Here is a 24,563-nt window from a genome sequence, read left to right as displayed (position 1 = left end):
TACACAGCCTGATTAAATTCCAGTGTGAATAATTAATTCCTACTTGTCTATATTTTCCTCCGCAATTTCAGTCAGCTATACCAGTGTTTCTGAGCCTATGAGTTGTGAACCTTTGGGGGCAGGGAATTAACAGAAGGCAGTCAGTGGGATAGTAAGGAGTTCAACACATCACTGCAGCCCAAAGCAAAGAAAAATTTGTCCCCAGCTCCCATTTTCTTGCCAGCCTTATCTTTCGAGACCATATATTTTGTCAAGCTCATGGAACGAACATACAAATTACACAGTCTTATCAGTGGCACATGGTTTTACTCTTGCCTTTAGTGTAAATGTATGAAGGTTGTGAATATTTTTCACTTTGAGTAAGGGTCACAGACCTGGACAGATTAGCTGTGTCTACACGTGCACGCTACTTCGAAGTAGCGGCACTAACTTCGAAATAGCGCCCGTGGCGGCTACACGCGTCGGGCGCTATTTCGAAGTTAACTTCAACGTTAGGCGGCGAGACGTCGAAGTCGCTAACCTCATGAGGGGATCGGAATAGCGCCCTACTTCGACGTTCAACGTCGAAATTGCCGGGTCCTCCATGGCGGCCATCAGCTGGGGGGTTGAGAGATGCTCTCTCTCCAGCCCCTGCGGGGCTCTATGGTCACCGTGGGCAGCAACCCTTAGCCCAGGGCTTCTGGCTGCTTCTGCGGTAGCTGGGGATCCATGCTGCAGGCACAGGGTCTGCAACCAGTTGTCAGCTCTGTGTATCTTGTGTTGTTTAGTGCAACTGTGTCTGGGAGGGGCCCTTTAAGGGAGCGGCTTGCTGTTGAGTCCGCCCTGTGACCCTGTCTGCAGCTGTGCCTGGCACCCTTATTTCGATGTGTGCTACTGTGGCGTGTAGACGTACCCTCGCAGAGCCTATTTCGATGTGGTGCCGTGCAACGTCGAAGTTGAACATCGACGTTGCCAGCCCTGGAGGAAGTGTAGACGTTATTCATCGAAATAGCCTATTTCGATGTTGCTACATCGAAATAAGCTATTTCGATGTTGGCTTCACGTGTAGACGTAGCCATTGAGAAACTCTGAGCTGTGGTCATCTTCACTTGCCCGCCAAAGTTGTCAAAGGTTGTCATCTGCTACTAAACATCTGCTTAGCGTCATGGCAACATTGGCTCCAGTTGGTGAAGCAATTACTGTAGGCAAGGCATGTAAATTGTGATAGGGGTTCTTCTGAGATGAAAGATTACTTACAAATAGCTGTTAATAATAAAAATAATTGTAAAAGAAGGTTTCTGGAAAGGATCCTGATCTGTAAGGGGAAAAAATGGCATTTTTAAAGAGCTGTGTTAAAGGTCTGATCGGAATTGGTGGTGCCCTTTTCACACCTCTTTACCTTTTCAAGATGACAACAGCACCTCTGATCAAGTCTTATCAGCTGGGTGGAATTGCATTATGTTAAACAATTGCTACCTGAAAATGTACATTATGGCACAGTGCAGTAGCTGACAATTTCCCCCTTCAAAATGTGGCTTTCAGGAAGGAGTGATTTTATGTGGAGGGCCATCTGAATACTGAGTAACTGGGGGAGGGGAGGGGAAAATTCACTTTAGCCATTAGGGAATCTAACTGCTGCAGAAAATGAGAGAAAATCTGAACTCCCCTGATATTGCTAGTCACATGGCCAGATATGACGGTGTCAGTATGCTTTTAGAGAAAAAAAACCACCGAAGTAGAAAATGACAGGAATTATCTTGTGAACTTCAAGTTTCTCTGAAGCTTGTAGGGTGGACGCAGAAAGTTATGGGTTAATATGGCATCTCCTCAGTTTTTGGTGTTCTTCTACCCCACACAATGATTTGAAGAGGAACACTTGAGTGCCAGGTGCCAAAGAGCACAGCTGGAAGAAGTTTTCAATCATTGTTATTAAATTAAAAGGTTATATTAGAGCTGTAATCCAGTTTTATACAGCATGATAACACTGTTGGTAATGGCCCTTGACTCAGCTAAGGTTATGCTGGATCAATGTTTGTCATTTAACATTTCCTGAATCAAGGTAATATTCAGTAATCCTCAATTGACTAAAACACAGAAAGGTTCATTTGGAATAAATGCAGATGTAAAATACTGAATTTTTCAAAGGAAGATTGTTTTCACTTTTTGGTTGAATCAGAGTGCATCAGCATATTGTAATTGATACTGGCTGGAATAGTATTCCTAGAGTACATTAAGTGAGATAGAATGGCAAAACGATTCTGGGTTTGGGGCAGAGCAATTTAAATAACGCACAATTAGCCATAATGGAGTTTTAAAATGAAAATGTAGTGACAGGGCTCAATTTGTATGGATCACATGTTTTTCATGAATGACTCTCTAGGCAAGTTCTACTAAAAATAAAGCTTCACTTGGAAATGTCCCCTGATGTTAACTTGCGATGTAGCTATTATTATTTGTGTGCTATCAGCATACTCGGCCCTCTACAAGCAAGCCTGAAGACTAGGGCCTTGTTCCCAAAAATATTACGATCTTGGAGATTACAAATGGCCAATGCTCATTTAAGTAAACCAGAGCAGCATCCTTAAGTTCAATTGACTTTGTCTTAAGCCCTTAATAGACAGCTTATAAAGGAGGGAACGTGGGATGCAACAGAAGCCAAACCTCTCAGACAGTGATGTGATTTTAGGGTTTTTAGTTGTTTTTTGCTAGCAGACATTAATTGTTTTAAAGAAGGGTCTGAAAGGAAGAGAGGTATAAGGCATAGCAGACTGGCTCAGGAAGCATGTTTCAGCTGTTGGGTGTCTCAGAAGCAAGTGTGGGAGAGAGAACCTTCTGTCCTGGGTGATTTAGTCAAACATAGTGCCTACCACAAGACAGACCCAAACAGTCATAGTATTCTTTCTTGGATTGCAGAGCTCTCTGGGGCATGGCCTGTCTTTTTGTTCTGTTTGTGTAGCACCTAGCAAAGTGGAATCCCCAGTCAATAAGTGGGGTTTCTAGGTGCAGACACCTAGGATAGTTATTGTGAAATAACTAATTTTGCTGTGTAGATCTGCTCTAACAACTCTACCTTCAAAGCCTCAGAGAAGAGGTGGGTCTTGCATTATGACCTAAAAGTCTGAGGACTTGGGCTCTGGTGCATCAGAAGAAGTCTAAAAATATTTTAGGGCTCTGTTCTCCCATTTTAATCTGTGATTAGCTCCTGGTAGCTATAATGACTAACACTCACATCAAACAGAGACCAGAAGATTTACAAGAAGCTATTCAGCATCTTATTATAAATATCATCAATAAAAAATATATCTGTAGTGAATGATATGATTTACTATGGAGAATTTATTTAGTAAAGAAGTACAGAAGAATTCATTTTTTATTGTTAACCATTTTATTGTTAATACATTGGCATGTATTGGTCCATAAGAAAATAACTTTTACATGAAATGCAATTTTACATAATCATGCTTACTATGAATGCACTATTTACCTTATATTACTAAACAGAAAGTTAAACCAGTTCTCTTCCTAGATGAGTACATAACACGCAACTCATGTTAACATACCTTAACCACAAATCACAGCCATCTGAAACACTGAGCTGTGTAATTCCACATCTGATACCATCCTATATGAAATCACATTGAAAGAAAATGTATCCCAATAGGATTGCAAGAGACCAGTCAGAGGCTTGTGTTAAACAGCTCCCTCCAAACGGCAAACATACACAACTTCTGTCTGTGACGTATAAGGGTTGGGGGGGAGGACCTTGTTTAAAATAGAGCCATATCTAGAAAACTTGTCTGTTGATTTAGCTTTTAAGCAGTAATTAAAGACCTTATTCTGCTCCACTGAAGTCAGTGGGAGTTTTCCAGTTGACTTCAGTGATCTTGCCTTTGTATAAATAGAACATGTTTCCAAGTTTAGGAAGGGTCATAACACAAGACAAATACCCAGGGTGTAATTTGGACATTCTGCATGATTCCCTGGTACTTGACACTAAACCTGTTTTCAACACTTTCCTTTCTTTGCTAATAAAACCCTGACTTACTTTCCCTGTCTAAACAATATCGTCTGTGTGTCTTTAAAAATATGACCAGAAGACCATTTCTGTATAACATCTGGAATAAGTCAATAAAGGTATTGGTGGCATGTTAATTCTTGTTCCTGAAGTATCTCAGTGGCATCTGTTTTGCAGCACAATGCAGTGTGCACATTGCAATGTGAAACTTGTTTTGCTAGCATCAGTGTGTAAAGAAAGGCAAATCCTTACAAGTTTTCCTAACACACTGCTATTAAAACTGCAGGTATTTCCACTAACACACGACAAGAGCTGAGCATAAATCTTGGACCTTCCAAAATGGTATGTGTACAAAGCAGACTAATTTGAGCCCATGGTGATTCAAATACGGTTCTGGTATTGACTCTTGTACTTAACAGCAGGTCTACAGTTGTATATTCCTCCTCCCTTCCATCTGTCCTTCCATAGTTCCACAAGCTCTGCTAGTGAGTGGCATCAGTGTAGCCCTAGAAGCCAAACTTTTGTGCATGTTTGCCTCATGTGGACATACTGTTATATAACAACACTTTGTGCATTTGTCCCTGTGATTTTGCTGGAGGCCTTTTAGCATGTTCTAGCTCACTGATACTCAGACTGAGGCTTTTTGCAGAACATGATATGAAAAGGATGCTATTACTACGTTATTAGCCAATTGTAGAATACTTAGTCAGTGATTTTGCTGGAAGAAAAAAAAATGCTGATATTATGTGAGCTGGTGGTGCAATTGATCCCATGTCTGACTATGACTCTGAAGTTCACAGGTTTGACTCTTGCCTACCATGGAAATGGGTACAGTATTTGAGGGAGAAGGGTAGCTCAGTGGTTTGAGCATTGGCCTGTTAAACCCAGGGTTATGAACTCAGTCCTTGAGGAGACCGTTCAGCAGCTGGGGCAAATAGATGTCAGGGATGGTGGTTGGCCCTGCAGGGAAGGGACTAGACTAGACGACTTCCTGAGGTCCCTTCCAGTTCTAGGAGATGTGTATCTCCAATTACTTAAAACCATGAATTCACACTTTGGGGATATTTTAGGTAATATTCATTGCTAATTCAACTCCGAACCACTGAAATTTGAGTATCGCTTTTCTAGTTGCTTTTAGGAAAGCTGGAATTTTGTATTTTCTTGGCTTCCTCTTGTATGCTCCTTTGTCAGGACTTTGCCCGTTCTTGCCTGTGTGTCTGTTACATATGAGACAGGTTGGGATAAGGTAGAACTTCCCGTCATTTCCCAAAGCAACTGAAACTTTTGCCCTCCTGCTTTTTTGATCAACTAAAGGAAAATAAAAAGTGTTCTGCATTAGGTGCATTTCAGAGAGGTGCTCCTTTTATTTCATCATAAATGGCTTGGAAGCAGTGATTGTACCATTCTTTCTTCTTTGCTGCTGTTACGTTATAGCAGAACATACAGCACAACAGTGCGGTCAGAGAGCTTTTACTGAGCACAAACTTGTTTGTATTATAGCATGGATCTGTACTAGTTGTCAATTCAGAGTTTTATGAAAGAAGGTCCTATTAAATATGCCATAACAGACACTCTCATGCTCAGCATTTCAGAAATGCTGCACTGAGTTTTATCCATATGAGCACAAACATCCTGGATCATACTGTGAGATCTATAAACAGGCAAACACCCATAGGCCAGGGCCTGCACCAGATAGAGCCATGTCATTTTAAGCAACGCTATGTGATGATTTCCTGATGTTGCACTGCTGAGCACATTCAATGCCCACTGATGCCAATGGAAGTTTTAAATGTTGAGTACTTTACTGGAGGTGGAAGTCACTTGATGGGGGGGATTTATAGCTGCCTACACCCCACTTACTTCCGCAAAATTAGCTTTAAGTTGTGCATAGGGCTCCTGCTGGCCCTCTGCCCAGGGGTCGAATATTTCACCCCTGGTTTAGCCCAGCATGAGCTCATCTAAATTAAGAGTGAGTAAGATAAAACCAGGCCCACCAACAGCAATTCCAGGCCTCAGAGCAGAACAATCAGGGAAACGCGCTGTGCACATAATCTTTGACTGTGTGGGTGAGATCCAACTGACCTTTGGGTGCTCCAGCACCTGCACTGGCTGTACTGCTGTGCATGCTCTTCCAGTACATGCAGGGCTTCCACATGCCTGTCTGGCTGCCTTTGCCACTGCCAGGACCACCCTGCACATGCCTAGTAGCCCTGAGGCCTTCCTGGGTGATCAACGAGAGCCCAGTGCTCCTGGCTGCTGCTGCTTTTAAATCAGCCGGTCCAGTGGACAATTGACCATGCTTACCCTCCTACCCTCCACTGGTGGGCCAGAAGAGATCTAATAAGTACTGTGGGATTTGCCTCATTTTACACTACTTCGTGCAGCTATGTGTATTGGTCAGTGTATTCAGAAATTACCTGGCATGTGGCAAAGCAGCCACTTTCTACGTGGCACCAGCTGGTTCCAGGGCACTGGATTTGGTTTCCTGTCGGGATCCCAGCAGTGACTAGGCCCTTTTAAAAAATTTGGGAAAGCAACTTATTAACTTCTTTGTAAGAAGTGAGTGAAATCGTGAGGCTTTGCCAGTGCCAATCCAACATCTTTCATGTTTTCTCCCCACTCTTCAAACACAGACATAGCAGCTTCCTGCTAAGGATTCTGGGGAGAATTGTCCAACCAGTCTTTCTTCTTCTATAATTTGCATTTCCACTAGAGGCCATTAAAAACACGGTGAGCATAATACGATCATCAGATGCTTTTAAGAGCTATTCTAAAAAAATATAGGTCAGACGTTTGAGTGCAATAGCCGTGTGTATTGCTTGCTCAGTTATATACTGTTTTTAGTGCTTTCTCCTTCTGTGCTCCTTTGTTTCATTCTTGCGCAGAGCAACTGAAGTGAAATTGCCTAAAATTTTATTCTGTCCCACCCTCTTTGCATGCCAGCAGGCATTGCTTTTAAACAGATGATATTTCTATAGTTGCTCCTCCCAGTCCCACTGTTTTGGGAGGGAGAGGACAAGCACAGCAGGGGGAAGCAATGTAAGCTTTTGGGTGCCTGTGAACAGAGAGCATGTGTGTCTACTTCAGTGCTTTGCTTGTTTGTACTCTTGAAAATGCTGCATTTCGAGAAATAAACTGCCTTGGGATCAGAGGAATGGTGTAGACATCATTACATATGGTTTACACAGAACACCTTTCAGTCCTATGGGATCTCCACATGACTACAGCCATTACAGTCCACAATGACAGCTCGGGGCAGGAAGTGCAGGAGAATGTCACTTGCAGTTAAATGCCAGTGGGCATTTAGACTGACAGTATTCAAATAGCCAAGTAGTTCCTTTAACGAGGCTACTGGCAATGATGCTTCTGGACTCTGGATTTCAGGGAAGTCTTTGGCAAGGAGGTATAATCTCTGCAGCTCTCCATCTTATCCAGTGCCCTCAGCTCCCACTGCCTTCCATAGATGTTGAAGGCGTTTGGCATGTTTGGGTCAGGATCATATCTGACCTAGCTCACATCTTCTCCTTGTGTGACTTCACAGGATGAGCTGTGTGAACTGTGGGTAAATATGTCCCTTTTAGGGTGGGGTTGTCTCTTAGACCTGCAGTTTGTCTTTAATTACCTATTTGCATTGCACAGGTTCCCCCACTGAAACCATTCCAATCTTATTGCGAAGTCAAGTAGGCCAATGTACAAATAAATAAAAGCAGCACTCACAGCAATGGAGAGCACACTTCATAAATCAAATGCTTAAATAGCCACTCACTCCATCTGTGTCTTTTACGTGTAAGGATCTCTGAGGCAATGCATGTGCTTACATAAGATCTTTCATAACATTTACATTAAAACCACTCATCATCTTACATGCAGATAATGTACTCAGCCTATAAATCTGTACTGTTGTAGATAAAATGAAGATGAAGCTCTCCCCTTATCCAGGCATTAGAAAGGACCACAGAGTCATGACTAATATGTTTACACAGTGGTTTTTTTTCATTCCAGTACTTGCTGATACTGAGTACTGGTACCTCTGCAGCCCCAGCCCTGGGACTGGGGGAGTGGTGGAGAGTACGTGCTCCTTTTTTTTTTTCTTTTTTTCTTTTTCTTTTTTCTTTTTTTTTTTATACAAAAAGTGCACTGTGTTTACAGCTGCTTCAGAGCAGTGGATCGTCTGTTTTGAGTGAGTGGGTTTTTTTATCTCTCTCTTCCTTTCGTTAGTGGAGAGTTTGCTTTCTGTGCAGTCTGTACTTGGAATACTGAAGTGGTCACTTTATGATCTCACATTTGAATAACAAATTAAAAATTGTTGGTAAATAAATCTCCCAACCAGAAAAAAAACCTCAGTCAAGCAACAAGTAATCTGCTCAGAACCTATCTGGAAATAAACAGGGAAGCTTTCTTTCCTCAGTGAAGACTAATTTATCAGACTGGTGAGAGCTGATGGGCAAGCAAGGCCAAGAGAACCCTATTTCACATCTGGAACTGAGGCTAGGACCTCAGAACTTTCTGCCGTACAGATAAATGGCTAGAACTAGGCATTTGTTACTTTACACCTGGCTGTCAGTGTTCTGTGCTGATTACTTAGCTATAATTTATCCCTAAATTTCTTTTAAGTGCTCAGTAAGAAATTTTCTCGTTTGGCATTGGTTCGGTTCTGAGGGTGGTGGAAGAGAGAGGCTGAACCTGTAGTAAAATTCATATTGTAAGTAGCTGTCATAAAATGCCAAGTGATTGTGATGATCGGAGGCATGTAACTTTTGGGCTGTACTGAGGTAGTGAAAAGTATTCAGTCATTCAAGGAACAATACCACTTTATAATTATGAGAAGTCTTTTTTGTAAATCATAATCCGTAAAATGGTGAATCCTTCATATTTGCATATCTGCTTAATCTTTACAAGGAGACAGAGTCTCACACCAGCCATGCTGCAGACATTATCCAAACGGTGAGGGTGAGAGATGCCTATCATGATATATGAATTCACAGTCCCTTTTAGATAGGATAATTTATTACACAACAGTGATACAAGCCATAGACAAACAAGCAGGCTTTCTCATAGCTTGAGTCCCAGCATTGTTTCCTTTACTTACCAGGGACTACCGCCTGTTCTGAATTCTGTCCAGTAACCAGAAGCAATGGGTGGACAGCAAGTAATCTTTGCTTTGTTATTCAGCAAGCAAACCTGTGATAGCGGTGTTATGTCACCTACCCTCTCAATTCTGGGAGCACAGCTTAGGGCAACTTCAAAATTTTGTTAACAATAGGAGCCCAGTCATGCCGCTCTACAGGCCCAGGATTGCTTTTTGCCTCACCCACCAGGCAGTGAGTAGGGTCAGTTCTCTTAGTGTCATTCATTCAACAGATAGGAATGTGCTTTCAAATTAATAAAAGTTTGTGTGGCTTCTATAGCAACAGATACTTATCTAAGTACCCAATTAACTGACATCCAATGAATAAACTAGCTGAAGCTATTGACAGAAAATAGTACATTAAGAAGCCTTCTTCCTAAGGCAGTTCATGAGCAAGCTCATGGATAATGGAAGCTGTTGTATTTTATCTGTAATTCCGTCCTTAAATGGTTAATATCTCTAACATGCTTTAGCTCCTGTCTTTGGAGAGCCATCTACCCGGGCGAGCTTTGCGCCTGTACAGAGCCCTACTGAAACTGGTGGGAGTCCATGTGTAGTACCCAGAGGTACTGGGACCTCATCTGGGGTGAGTGAAGTCTCTACTCTACAGCCTCCACTGAGAACCAGCTGGCCTTTAGCTTGTGTGGTAGAGTGCAGGGCTTTGGACCCTATGCTTGCAGGTTCTATTCTTGGTGCCAGCAACCTGGGTCTGTCAGCGTTACATATGATACATAGGCTTCTGCAAGGGTATTGTTTCATGATCAGGGCCTTACAGAGACAGCAGAAGATGAATACCAAGCACAAGGCTATGGAAAGTTAAGTCTTGTTGGTTCATATCACTGGAGGATGGTGGTTTTTTTTTTTTCCTTTTCAAACAAATCTTTTGTGATACAGCAGGTTTTTTTAAAAATGATCAGTTGTTCTTAGGAGACAGGTGTTCCTTTGTGCACACAGTTCTGTGTTTGTTAGCTCTTACACCATTAGTAAGATATATAGGCAGCAAGTAGCATGGAAGTTGGGGAGGATAGTAATGAGTATAAGGATGTCTGCTGCCCATCTTGGGAGTAGGGATGTGTGGCCACTAAGCTCATTGTTAAGTGTTTCACGTTCTCCATTGTGACTATGGCCACTACTGGGGTATCACTTTCAGCGAGGTCAGCACATTCTAGGGGAGAGCTCAGGATCAAACTGCACTTTTTGACCAAAAAACCACAAATGTGGCACGAGTTATTTTCATCAGCACGTGAGGCAGGAAATCAGCCTCTCCCCTCCTCCCCCATACAGCCTGGAGCTTGCTCAAAGGCATGCTGCCTGTGGATTAACAAAAAGTCCACTAATGCTACCAGTCCCAACCTAAAAAGTAAAGCTCTGCGACTTTATTTATTTGTTAATGAAGCTGCTGTAAGTAGGACTAATAATGACGTTAGAAAGTATCCCTGACATTCGGACCATACCTAGAGGTCAGAAAGTCAAATGTTAGCACTCTGTCTTGGAAAGGCTGCTGACCCCTGCCATAGAGCAAATAATAATCTAAAAGGATAAACAGCCAAACTCCTCTAGCTCCCCAGAGAGAAATCATTTTACGGATGGTCTTTATTTAAAGAGGTATGAAGCTCTAATTATATAATCACATCCCGGAGTTCTGGTATTTGATTCCCTACATTCTGGTAGTCCTTTGTTTTTCATCAATAAGGAACCCTGCTGTATAAATCTGGACACAAAGCAGCAGAAATGTAGCACTTTAAAGACTAACAAAGTGATGTATTTGGTGATGAGCTTTCGTGGGACAGACCTTCTTCTTCAGATCTGCATATCTGGACACAGTGATGCGTTGTCTAGCGTCCACCCACTAGCAAGCAAAAGAAAGCTGCAGAGTGCTGTGTCATGGCCAAATGTGCCCTTTATGCTACTGTGTGTGTGCAGACTTCTCCAAACATGCTTTATGCGCATGCATGGGGAAACTGTCTGTTACATGGCCAGAAGCTGAGGCACGTTCTGATGGGGAGGGCATATTTGGGTATAGCAGTGGTCTTGCTAATTCAGCTGACCTGTTTTTCTGCTCCTGGCAATGCAGCCAAGTGTACCTGTTACTTAGTGCTGTTAAGCTTTCCCTTCTGCTGGAGAGCTGTGAGCAGGGAGGAGAGAGGTGGTTGCAGCCCTGCTTTGGCAGTCCTGGAGGATGAGCGGAACTTCCCTCCAGGAGGCCGCTGTGGCTGAGCTGAGGGGCACAGAACACATTGGGGCTGAACAGATAACAGCTACTGAGCTGAGCCAATGGACACTCACAGCAGCTCACTGCTGCTGCCTGAAGAGCTGCCAACCTTGTGTCCTGCTCCCGTCTCCTCGCTGGAAAGCAGCAGCACTGCATATTGAATGCTTCCCCCCACCCCCCCCGCTGCCTCCTGTGGGTCTGTTTTCATCCAAGTTTAATCAATCTCCTTCCACATTCATAGCATTAACACATGCACCAAATAGAAACTCCACTGGCTAGCTCATTTGACAGACTCCTCTTTCCGTCTCTCTCTGAACTCGACCACTCACAGGCTATGGCCACACTAGAGTGATTTCAAAATGGCTTATCCCTATCTGTTATTTCAAAATAAGCCATTTTGAAATAAGTGGCATGGAAGCGACTACACACGAAATGCAGATTGCTGTTGCGATCTGCAACATCGAAATGACTCCCAGTCATGTCGAAATGGAGCGGCTACACTGCCACACCTTCATTTCAAAATAACAGGGCAGAAAATGGTGAGGGGAGGGTCAAATGGCTGACAAGCCCTTCCTGGAGCACGGGCGAGCCAACCCCTTAAAGGGCTCCTCCCAAACACATCCCCCGTGCACATGCTGAGGACCCTGGCTGCTTGCAGCACACGACCTCTAGCACAGCACTTGGCAGAGCCTTGGTTAGCCGCCACACCACTGCCTGCCATGGACCCGCAGCACTTCACTGACAGGGACATCTTGGACACTGTGGCCAGGCTGATGGCCATCCTGCCAGCATGCCATATAAGGCTACGTGCTGCCTGACACATGGCTAATTTCCTGCAGGCTCACCCCATGCTGCATCCGGAGCACCCCCTGTTCCAGCCCCGCCGTTGCCTCTGGCGGTACCCCACCAGTGGGGAATGGTGGGACGACATCGTCCTAGGAGTGTGGGACAACGACCAGTGGGTCCGCAACTTCTGGATGACTTGGGCCACCATCATGGAGCAAGCAGGAGCTCTTTGTGGCACACTGGGCAGCTGAGGCTGTGCCGCACTATGAGCAGCCAGGTGTGGTCCCGTGATGCCAGGTGAACTGGAACGGGGGGCGTGTGCGGGAGGCCCTCCGGGAGACCTTTGCCCGGGGGCCCCCATGACCTGGCCCCGCTCACTCTATGCAACCCCCTCCCCGGTTCTCACACCTGCCTCACCAGCACTGCCCTTGCCATCCCCACCTGAGGCAGGACACGTACACCATGAAATAAATTGAAGTGCTATGTTTGGAACAGAAAGAACGCGTGACTATTTATGGGGCGGGGGAACTATTTACATGGAGGACGGGGGTGAACTATATACATGGGGGATGGGGGTGAAATATATACATGGGGAGGTGGGGGGCCTCAATCCTCTGTCGGAGTGGCTGGTTGGGAGCCACGATGGCCCCTGGAGCCGCGACTGCCCCAAGTCCAGGGACCATGGCGGGGCTGGGATGGGGCAGGTGGAACAGGAAGGTAGGGCTGGACTGGGGTATCTAGGGGCTCGGACTCATGGGGAAGAGGTGGGGGAGCCACAGACGGGCAGGGCTCGCCTGGACCCAGCCAGTGCGCCAGCTCCCACCACTCGGCCAGGGTCATGTTGGCTGGGAGCAGAGCTGCAAGGGCTGGGAGGGGCAGAAGGGGCACAGGGGGGTGCTGGGGAACAGGAAGGAGCTGAGGAAGATGGGGGTGGTGGGGAAGAGGGAGAGGCTGGGGTCAGGGTTGCAGGGAAGAGTGGGAGGCTGGGGCAGAGGGAGGTGGCGGGGAGGAGGAGGGTACCGGGGAGGAAGAGGGGGCTGAGGCAGAGGGGAGTACTGTGGGAAAGGCCATCCATGGAGTGGTCGGCTGGGCTAGGCGGTGGGCGACAGCCTGGGTCAGGGTGTTGAGATACCCGGTCATCTGGTCCCAGGCTGCCCGCTCCATGAAGAGCCATTCCCAAAGCAAGTGGTTCTGCTCCTGCCATGCAGCCGTGTGGGCTGCTGCCAGATCATCTGCCCAGCTGTAGCAGTGGTTCCCTGCACCATGGCACCTGGTCTGCGGAGGTGTTGCCCCTTCACCCTCCTCTGCTGCTGTGGGGCTCCTGGGCATGTCCGGGGGCTGGGGTGGCTGGCAGATGCTGAGGCTGTGAAGACATAAGGTGAGAGGGTGGTGCTCCGTCAGTCATGAGCCCGGGTACCGTGGGCCAGCAGCCTTGTCCCCACTGTCATCCCACCCTGCTTGTGGCGAGGGGCTCTGGGGTGGCCTGTCTTCTGTCAACACGGGGCCATTAGAGTTGCTGCCCCAGCCCTCCCAGGCTTGTGACCCTCATGGCAGCCCATGGCCCCTGGGGGGCCCCACCCAGCAGTGATGACAGCCATCCCCAGGTCCCTGGCCCGTGGCAGTGTGCCCAGGCCTGTACTGGCTGCGTCAGGGACTGCCCCCTCCCCCACACAACTAGTGCACCCCACGCCCAGTCCTACCTGAGGGTTCCTCGGGTGGTTCGGTGGAGGCCCGGGTGGAGGTAGCCTGGCTAGGGCCCTCGGAGGGCTCGGCCACGCACAGTGGTCCCTTGCTCCCGCTGTCGCTGTCCCTTGTGCCAGCAGGTACTTCAGGGTCTGCAGTGGGGGGCGGGGGGTATCAAGGGTCCTGGCTGAGGCTCCTCTCCCTGCCCCTCCGGCTCTGCCGTGTCCAGGGTCTCTTCCAATGGTGCAGCCTCCCTGGGTCCCAGCAGCTGGTGGAGCTCCCTGAAGTAGGGGCAGGTGGCTGGCACCACCCCTGACTGTCTGGCTGAGTCCCTTTCTCGGGCATAGCCCTGCCACAGCTCCTTCACTTTGGAGCGGATCTGGTCAGGGGTCCGGAGGGGGTGGCCCCTTGCGGGGAGGTTGCTGGTGAGGCGGGCAAAGGTGTCCGCGTTTCTTTTCTGGCCCTCCATCCTGGGCAGGATGTCCTCCTTCCCCCAGACAGCCAGCAGGTCCCAGACTTCAGCTTCCAGCCAGAGGACCCCCCCATCCTCTTTGGGGGCTGCCCAGAGCCCTGGGAGCCCTGCCACCTGGACCCCTTAGCTCAATGAGGATACTGTGGGTCTTGGCTCCTGCCCATCGGTCCGGCCACAGTGGGGTGTCGCTTTCTGGGGGTGCTAGGGAGTGTCGTCTGGCCACCTCGTGCTCCTGTGGCTGCCAACACACTCTCAGCTTCCTGCACAGGGTTTCTGTGTCCCTGCAGCTCTAAGGCACCCGCAGCTGACATCCATAGAGCTCTGGCTGCTGGTGGGAGGGGCTGGCTCTGTGGAGGACTTTTCATTTCAAAATGGCAGCCAGGGAGCGGTTACACACATTTAATTTTGAAATTAACATCGAAATGAGGCGTTATTCCCAAAACTGGAGTGGAATAACGATTTCAAAATGAACGCCTTTTAATTTTGAAATGAGCTACAAATGTGGCCACAGCCACACTTTGTTTCTTGCTGGTTCTGTCTTCAGGTTTCGGAGGTAGCCATGTTACTCTGCTTCAGCAAAAACAGAGTCCAGCAGCACCTGACCAGCGAACAATTTTATTATGGCTTAAACTTTAGTGAATTGCAACTCACCTCGTCAGATGCATGAAGTCAAAGTAAAACAAACAGATGATAGTGGTACAGAGATGGGAGTATATCACAGCTAATTCCTTCCAGGTGGATGTGGCTAAGAAAGTGAAAGCATGAAAAATTACTTATTTTATTGAGAGAGCCATTCCAGTTCCTATTCAGAACCATTCTGACGGGATCAAATTTTCATGCAAATTCCAGTTCAGCAGTTTCACATAGCAGGTTGTTTTAGAACTTTTTTTGTTTGAGGATGACCAAGGAGTTTAACATGTTCTCCCACTGGTTTTTGTACCCCTCCATTCTTCATGTCTGGTTACTTTCCATTTATACTGTTAGTGTAGATAGAGTCCACTTTGTCTAATGTGCATCACAGAGGGGCAATGCTGGCACATGATTGCCCATATCACATTCATAGATGTGCAGGTAAACAAGCCCTTGATGGTGTGGCTGATGTGGTTAGATCATGTGATGGTGTCACCAGGGTACATCTGTGGAAACCATTGGCAAAGGGGTTTGTTGCAGGGATTGGGTCCTGGATTAATGTTTCTGTGGTGGGGTGTGTGGTTGGTGTTGAGTATGTATTTCTGGTCGGGGGCGTGGGCTGTCTGTAAGTATAGACTGGCCTGCCTCCCAAGGTCTGTGAGAGAAAGGGATTGTCATCTAGAATAGGTTCTAGATCCTTGATGATGTGCCAGAGAGGTTTTAGCTGAGAGCTCTAGGTAATGGCCAGTGGTGCTCTGCTTTCTTTGTTGGGTCTGGCCTGTAGTAGGTCACTTCTGGTACCCGCCTGGCTTTGTCAATCTGTTTCTTTACTTACCCAGATGAGTACTGTAGTTTTAGGCATGCTTGATCAATATCCTGTAGGTGTTTGTCTGTGAGGGATTGGAGCAAATGTGCTTGAATCTGAGGTCTTGACTGTAGACAGTGGCTCATGTGATGTATTCTGAATGAAAACTTGAGGCATGTAAGAAAGCATAGCAGTCAGCAGGTTTTCAGTATAGGGTGGTGGTCATATGACCATCGATTATTTGCACTATAATGTCCAGGAAATGGATCTCTTACATGGACTTGTCAGGCTGAGGTTTATCATTGGGTGGAAATTGTTGCAATCCCTGTGGAGTTTTTCATGGGCCTCCTTCCTGTGTGCCCAGATGATTAATATCTCATCAGCGCAGTGCAAGTAGAGGAGAGGCACTTAGAGGTGAGAGTGGAAGAAGTGCAGTTCCAATTAGAAACATAGCATTATAAAATCATAAGGTTGGGAGATGCCTCACAAGGGCATAGAATCCAACCCCCTGCTGAAAGCAGGACCAGTCCCAACTACATCATCACAATCAGGGCTTTGTCAAGCCAGAACTTAAAGATCTCTAGGGATGGAGATTCTATCACCTTCCTGTGTAACCCATTCCAGAGCTTCACCACTTTGTTAATGAAATAGCTTTTCGTACTATCCAACCTTGACCTCCCCCACTGCAACTTAAAACCATTTTTCCTTGTTTACATAACATGAAGTTAGAGCTCTAGATAACAAAGCTAAATGTGAATATGGACACTAAATAGGACAATGAGCACCAATGAACACTTTGTTATCTGAGGTCAAGCTGAGTGGAAGAAATTAACGTTGCAAATAAGGGTCGACATCTGCAAAGCTAGTGAAAACTGTGCTTAAATTTAAAATATTAACAGTGGAAGGATATAGAAATTGAAAACTGCATGTAAAGTGATAGAGGCAAAATACAAGGAGAGACAAACATTACAAACTATATATGTTTGCAGTAAATATAGAGGCAGCTACATCACAACACACTTCCGCATAAAAGGTTGTGGTGTCGTGGGCAATAAAAGTAACTGGTTTCGCAATAGCTTTTTTTTTCTTGGCACAAACTGCAAAGAAAACTACAAGCAAAATATCTTTTAAGTACTCCAAAAAAGGGAAAATCAGAAGTAAATATGATTCAAACACTACCCATATCTGAAGGAATCGCCAAGGTCAAGTATGAAACACAAAATCACTGAAAGTTCACAAGATCGGAAGCATAATTCTAATTGGGTAGATGGCAAAAAAGTAAAAAAATCTCAAGTCCAAACCCCTTCCCCCAAACCAAAACCTCTTCTGTTGGGACCATAAAACTGAAATTGGTGATGGGAATGTGATGAAAAGATTATGTGTCACTTTATCACATAGCACAAGATCAGAAATGCTAAGCATGATCTATAGTGCACATATGGCTACTGAGAAGTGTGAGAATAGAATCCCAGTTGTCCTATTCTGGCAAGGTGTGAATGCTGCCACTGAAGATAATTATCAGTGTGAAATGTGCAGTGGATTTAGGGAACAGATTGTGAAGAGTCCTTAAATCACATGAGATTCCTGATCACCCTTGGTCCACGTTCGGCCCAGTTCTGTTAGAAAGTAAAGGTGAACCTTTTGTTAGGGTTTTCAGTTTGATTTTAGGATTCACCACTACCCATGCTCAGGTGAACTAAGGCAGGCAATGATATCCTGTTTCCTCTCCTGTGTTTCACACCTATTTCACATCTGAGTTATTCTTAAGTTCAGTTTGCTAGTGATAATGCAGGAATGCTTAGATGGTCTTTGGTAAATTAGCAGAAAGACACTTGGGACAAAAATCAGCCTAATTTTGCCCCTTCTGTGCATTTAGGATCAAGTTCACCATGGGTCTAAGAGGGCCCACCTTTATCAACTTAGTTGAGTTGTGCCCATGGTGAATTAGATCCCAAGCAATTAATTCCTGAAATAAAAATTGGACATTGGGCACTGGCTTACCTTAGGAATATTCTGATATTCTACTTTCTTGGTCAGCAATCTGCAGATTCCTGAGGAGGAGCAGGTAACGTTTCCAACATGCTAGAATAATGTGTAATCAAATTCTGAGCACTAGTGTAGACTCCAATCCAGGGCAATGGCTCAGCTGGCAGAAGAATGGTGACAGAAGTATCTTTATGACACCTTCATGCTTCTCCAATATTGGAGATGATTGGAAACTGGATCTCTGCCCCCACATAATTTAGAGCATCCTCAGAGCTGCTCTGAATTATGCCCAACTGCCTGTCCCCCCAAACTGGCCATTCAAAAATTGTCTTGCTGGATATAGAAAGCAATGGTATTCCCCCTTCTCCTCAGAAATGGTCCCTGCTGAGGGCTAGTTCCCTGGAGCTCAGGGGTCCACTTTATGCCCCAGGAATCCTCAGAAAGCTGGCCCAGAGTGAGTGCTACGTCTAATCTGACCTACAGAGATAGCTGAATATTAGTGTGAGACGACAACAATAACCAACAATACTGGAAGTATCCCTCTCACGACTATGGGTACAGAGAGCAGGTGCCTGGGTGTGGGAGAGAGCAGAGACGTATGCTCTACCCTTTCAAAGTGCTGCTCTCTGGCTGGTGAAGCAAAGAGCAGAATGCACAGCAGCTGCTGATGCACTTGTAATTATGTTGGAATATGTTCCTAAAAGATGTTCTATATTCTTTCCCTCCTTTATTAGAGGTGGGGGTTCAATATCTGTGCAGGGCATTGTAAGCATTGGACTATATTTCTCTTATAGACAGGGGGTGCAAACAGGTGGGGGATGGGCACTTCCATGGGGGCAAATATGGGGGGAAGCTGTTTTTCTGGGGGTAGGTCATCTTCACCAAAATCTGCCTTCCGTGAACAGAGGTAAACAAGGGGCGGGGGGGGAATATATGTAGGGTGCCCTGTTATCCCCTGAACGTTTACACCCCGAGAGCCTTTATCCCAACCACTGGGAATTCAAGTGGCTGCTGAGCTGCGTTCTGAGAGGGAGACACATTCTGCTACAACACCGGCTGGTGCATGCGCAGCTTCAAGGCTGACTGTGTGTGGAGGTGGGGGAGCGAGGACCACATAGCTGTCTTCCAGCTCTGAGCTGCCGGTTGCTGGTTGCCAAGCAGTTATTGTTTCTGTGACGATTGCAGAGGCTGTTGCTAATTGAAGAAACCCCCACAGCATCCTTCTTTTCCCGATTTTATTTTAGAGACATAGGGGGGGAGAGAGTGTGAGATTTTTTGTTACATTTTTATTTTATTTTTGTAGGGTTTGGTGGGGAGATTTTTCTCTCTCTCAGCTAGTGATTAAGTGATGGACTAGTTACACATCCTTATTCCTTAGCTTTTGTGCATGTCGCTGAAAACACACAATCTGTAAAACCCTCTGCAGTGGGCATAAATAGGTGAGCATGACTACAGCCAAGGAGCAAAATGCATCAGGAAAACAAGCCCAACAACAAGAACAGGTAATGCTGTTTATTTTCCTGAACTGAAACTAGATATTTGCATTATATAGCTATCAATTTCCTGTATGATTTTTGTTTTGTTGTTGTCTTTGGTGGCTGTTACTAAAATTGCCACCTGAGTCACCAGTCAGTTGAGGGAGAAAAGTGCTATGAAGCAGGTGTGTGGTTTATTTGTTCATGTTTGTTTTTTATATGTTTAACAGATTGCACCCAGTAATCAATAATGTGTAGGGGACAAGCATTTTGCTCTGTAACTTCATCAGTGTGCTGTCTGTGTGTATATGGGTGGGGGGTTAATACAGTGGACTGAGACAGAGTCCCCTTGCAATAATCCCACCTTTGCATGTGGAACTTCCAAGGCTTTTTACAACTACTTTGTACTTGGGCACAAAATTGCAAAAAGTAGGTTTAAGTTGTTGCAATGTCATGTGTGTGTCTACATATTCAGTATGTATTTACCAAATGTAGCTATAGTATAGATTAGGCACAAATCCCATTGACTTAACTAGCAATAGCAGTTGCATACACAACATTGGAATTTGATTCGCTCTATCTATATGTTTCTCTTTGCAGGTGTGTGTGTTTTTATGTATGAGCAAACAGTAAAAATCTTAACTTCCTTTCTGTGCTGTTTTCTATCGTGTGCTTTTGAATATGCATCTGCTCATCTTTATTCTGTGCTGGTAGGCAAGGGAGAAACTTTCTTAGACAGAAAAGCAGGAGCCACATCATTAGCCCTAAGTGATATTTAAGCTAAGAAGTGGTGACATAAGGGCAAGTTAGGCTGAGATACAGCTGAGGATGGCAAAGATTTCAGAGATTCTCTATGTGGCAGCATAGCAGCAGTTCCATTCTCTCCCCAATCCTGCTTCCCTGCACACACTGTCAGATTCTACTGGGATATAAAGATGAATCTACCTGCTCCAGTCCTTCAATTCCTGTATTTTCATTCTCTCCTTTAAAGATGGGAAGTTCACATCTTTAATCATTGGTTAGGAGAGCATAAGAGGATAATTTAAATAGCTCTCTGGGAACACAAATTAATTCTTAAAATAGTTCCTTCTTGGCTCGGTATATTGAGAGCACCATGCATTTTCCCTGGTGTTATATTCTAAACAGGTGGGGGAGGGTGAGATTGAAATCTCTTTTGTGTCCTGCCACCAAAGGTAGCATAATCTGGTATTTATTATGTTCTGTGTAACATTTTACTCATCAGTTTTTACTTTATCATCTTGTTTTGTTTAAATGTAAAGTAAACAACTTTGCTCCTGACAGCAGAGACTGACTTCAACTAAAACCATCTTCTAAAGCTCACACTCTCTTTTCTTTTCTCATTGCTTGTTTTTGGGACCTACCCATTGTTAGTGCTCGCTGCAGATAAAAAGGAACAAAGCTGTATTTGCGGGAGGATGGAAAATGAAAACGGTTTCTTGTCATCAAAGACTGCTATGGGGATTATTCTCCCCACACTTAGTAAAAGTGTTTATAATAGTCAGACTCTGGAGTTTAGAAAGTGTAAGTTGGTTGCCTTTTATAAGGGAGACCTGATTTTTTTTAAAAAAAAAAAAAAAAGCATTGTTACCTTCCTAATGCTGTTTTGTTATTGACGTGTCCCTTTGTGACCTTTCCCCATTTTTAGTGCACAGCATGTGTGTCTGCCCTTTCGCATGATGCAGAGGTGCTTGATTGTTTTCAATCAGTTATGGAACTAAGTAGCAAGTCAATCCATATGGTACACTTAATAGTTCTAAAGGCGTGCATTACCCCAGCATAGACCTGGTGTGAGCATGAAATAGAAATATCAGGCATGTACGTAGATCTCAAATTAACCTCGGAATCAGTGCATATGTTTGTCAGCTGCTATAAAAATTTCTGCTTTTTCCCCACTGTAAAAAATGACAGCTTGGGTGAGATCCTAAGTTACTGTAAAAAGAAACAGCTCCATTAACTTCCATTCAGTTGCACTCATTTACACCAGATGAGGACCTGGGCCCTATCTGACTTATGGAAGTAGTTCATAATTGTAAAGAAGTACACACTTCTCCAAATGTTTTCCACTCAATATTGGTTTGTGGCTGTTAAAAATTGCTTTTCTTCTCTTACTTGAAACTGATCAAGCTGCAGATTTTGCCTGGGATAAAATTAGAGGTGAAAGTGTTACTCTGACTCTGTAAAGGGTTGAATGTTCTATGGAAGCAGCTGCTCCTGTCATGTAAGATTTTGATTGTTTCTTTGCTGATTTCTTCATTGTGACAGCTTCCTGATCCAAAAGCATTCAAGCTGCACTGTTGGCAGAAGTATATTCTCTATTCCTCTAATACTAAGCTAAACAGAAAATGGAGAAATGACATTGCAGGAAGGGGCAAAAAAAATTTGAATGTAAAAATACAAGCAAAGATTTTATATTTGTATCAAAATCATTAGAGTGAACTGTTTGCCCGCAAGGAATATGAGATTGTATTGAGATGAAGGTATGATTGCTCTTGAAACATGAAATAAATAATTGCTCAGGATTGAAAATATAAAATTGAAGCTATAGTGGCACCTAGGTCACTTACAGAGAAAGAATGAGACTCCTCTAGAGACTTTACTGAGAACTGAATTTTAGCTCAAACTGTAGACGCTCAGAAAATAAGCTCCAGAAGTCTCAATTTGAGTCTGCCAGGCAGTGGTCACGCAGAATTTCAGCAGCCTGAAGAATGACCATCCCCCCTTCGTTAATTAAAAATGTTTATTTCAACTTTTTTTGGTTGGTCACCAAATTAATCTTTATTTTGCTTAGATTCTCCAGGACAATGGACAATAGACTTTCATCTTTGCTTATTGTATATTTTACCAACTTAAAACATCAAACTTCCTCAGTAGAGTACAGATGCTATCCAGTGTTTTGTGTTGCTGTCTAAAACCCACTGTTTGGGATGACTTTATCAAGGTGGAGTTAGATGGAAGTGTTTTTTGTTGTTGTTGTTGTTGTTGTTTAAATTTATGGTGAGAAACCTTTGCCACAATAATGATTCTCCCCAAATATCCCCTCCTCACAATGGTTAGAGGGTGTTTGAGATTAATGACTCACATTGGCATAGAGCCTCATCCAAAGCCCATGGAAGTTAGTGGGAAGATCTCCATTGCCTCTTTTTCAGGCTCAGAAAGAATACCAAAACTTTGTCTGTGTTGATGGGAGTTGCTGGTGGGACATGGGAAGAAGGTCTGAAAGCTTCTTTTTCTTGTTAAAGATTTAAGCATGTGAATATGAAGAAATAAGAAGATCCTTGGGTAGTGGAAATGTGCATAACTCCAATGAAGTGAGTGGAACTACATTGATGTGCATCTGCTGAGGATGTGGCCCAGTGTCTTTAATGGGAGCTTGGAAAAAAAAAAAAGGGGGTTGCATGCAGCAGACTCAATCCGAGGGATAGCCATGTTAGTCTGTATTTTCAAAAAAAACCCAAACCAAGCCAAAAAACAAAAACAAAAACAAAAGTCCGTTGGGACCTTATAGAATAACAGATATACCAGAGCTTAAGCTTTTAGGGGCAAAGACCCACTTCATTAGATGCACTAAATTCGAGGGACACCATCACAGGACTTAGTCACATCAGCCACACCATCATGGACTCATCTGTCTGCACATCTACTAATCTAATATATGCCATCATATGCCATCAATGCCCTTCTGCCTTATATATTTGGCCAAATTAGACAGATTCTACATAAAAGAATAAATGGACACAAATCAGCTATCAGGAAGGGTAGCATACAAAGAACACTTCAATTTCCTGGACAGTCAGTAGCAGATTTAAAAGAAGCTATTCTGCAACTAAAAAACCTTCAAAAACAGGCTCCAAAGAGAAACTGCAGAGCTACATTTCATTTGCAAATTCCTTCAATCCTAAATTGATGGTGTCAAAGACAGGGAGTGGTGGGACAACTACAAAAGCAGTTTCTCCTCCCTTGGTGTTCACACCTTCTCATCATCTGCTGGAAGTGGGCCACATCCTTCCTGACTGAATTGCCCTCATTAACTCTTGCCTTCCTCTTCTTTGGTACTTCCTTCTTTTCATGTGCCTGCATATTTATACCTGCCTCTGGAATTTCCTCTCCAATGAATCTGACAAAGTGGGTCTTTGCCAATGAAAGTTCATGCTCCAATATATCCGTTAGTCTACAAGGTGCCACAGGACTTCTTGTTATTTTGCAGCAGACTGTGCATTTTATATATGGCTTAGTCTTATTTTCTGCCATTGTTATGTGACATTTTGTGATGTCATAGGCACGGGAATGTGCTTAGCTCTGCACTTGTGCAGAAAACAAGGATCAGTTTTCATCAAAATTTGGTACATGGCATAATGCTAGGAGATCTTTAGACATTTTCAAAGTCCTGCATGACAGGAGTAGAGAGAGAGAATGAGGGAACAGGGCTTCTCTTCTGAAAAACACTTCTGTAATTTAAAAGATTGCTGGATAAGCTTCATACTTCAACATGCAACATTGATTAAGAATCTGATCCTGCTTCCACTGTGGTTAACGAGAGTTTTGCCATTGACTTTAGTAGATGGATATTGCTCTGACACACAGACGTTGCCTAGACAAGCTTGAGTTAATGATGGTTCTTTATACCTAATATGTTGTCACATGTGCTAACCAATGTTAGAAAAAAAGACAAGAAACAGGAAGGCTGCTTTTAATTGAAATATGTTCCCAGAAGGAAATGAAATGAAGTCAAATCAATAGAATAGCTCTAACAGTCATTAAGTTAATAATTTTTTAAAATTTATTTTCAAATAAGTAATTCTAATTTCAAATGATTGGAGTTTGAAATTGTGGGGGATAGTTAATTTAGGAAACCTAATCTAAGAACAGTGAGGAGTGGAAGGTTGGAAAGATTAATATTTAATGCTCCCACCCTGCCATGGCACATTGGACTTCACAGTCAGAGCCTGTGGTGTGGTATCTAAGAGGTACATTACTAATGCCTTCTAGAGTGTGCTAAAAGTTGCCTATAGTTCTGCAAGCTTGCTGGGAGATCACCAAGGGGCACCAGGCATAATGTGAGTGACTCTAGCATTTCTTGGCAGGTGTCATGGCCCCACCTCCTATATGCGAGGATGACTGTTTGGAGAGAGATCTAGGTAGGCCTGTTTTGCAGCTGTCGCAAGGGTTGTCTATCTCCATACTCTCTTGAGGCCCTTTTGAAAGTTACATACATGTCTAGCCAATGCCAGTTGTTCTGAGCTGCCACCTCCTTTCCAGTGCTGTTCAGGCCGGTCAGAATGGTTACCAAGCTCTTCATATGTCTTTCGCAGTGTTGGGAGATTGAGTTGGCACACTTCAATATGCCCAAATTGGAAAATATGAAAATTCATTG

General features: G+C 44.4%; 1 protein-coding gene across 2 annotated transcripts in view; it reads left to right on the top strand.

The window, feature by feature from the left end:
* Window positions 1-24,563, top strand: part of DPP6 (dipeptidyl peptidase like 6) — a 612,774-nt gene that overhangs the window by 184,919 nt on the left and 403,292 nt on the right. Inside the window, exon 3 of one of the 2 annotated variants that reach the window (XM_074986299.1) lies at window positions 3,058-3,070. The exons of the other annotated variant lie outside the window; for it this stretch is intronic. Within the exon in view, the coding sequence (XP_074842400.1) occupies window positions 3,058-3,070 (13 nt within the window). The remainder of the gene's footprint in view (window positions 1-3,057; window positions 3,071-24,563) is intronic. 2 annotated transcript variants of the gene reach the window in all.

Source organism: Carettochelys insculpta, chromosome 2, assembly GCF_033958435.1.
Source record: "Carettochelys insculpta isolate YL-2023 chromosome 2, ASM3395843v1, whole genome shotgun sequence".
Classification (NCBI taxonomy): Eukaryota; Metazoa; Chordata; order Testudines; family Carettochelyidae; genus Carettochelys; species Carettochelys insculpta.
Note: the sequence above shows the minus strand (reverse complement) of the source record. Positions and strands in the feature narration are given on the sequence as shown.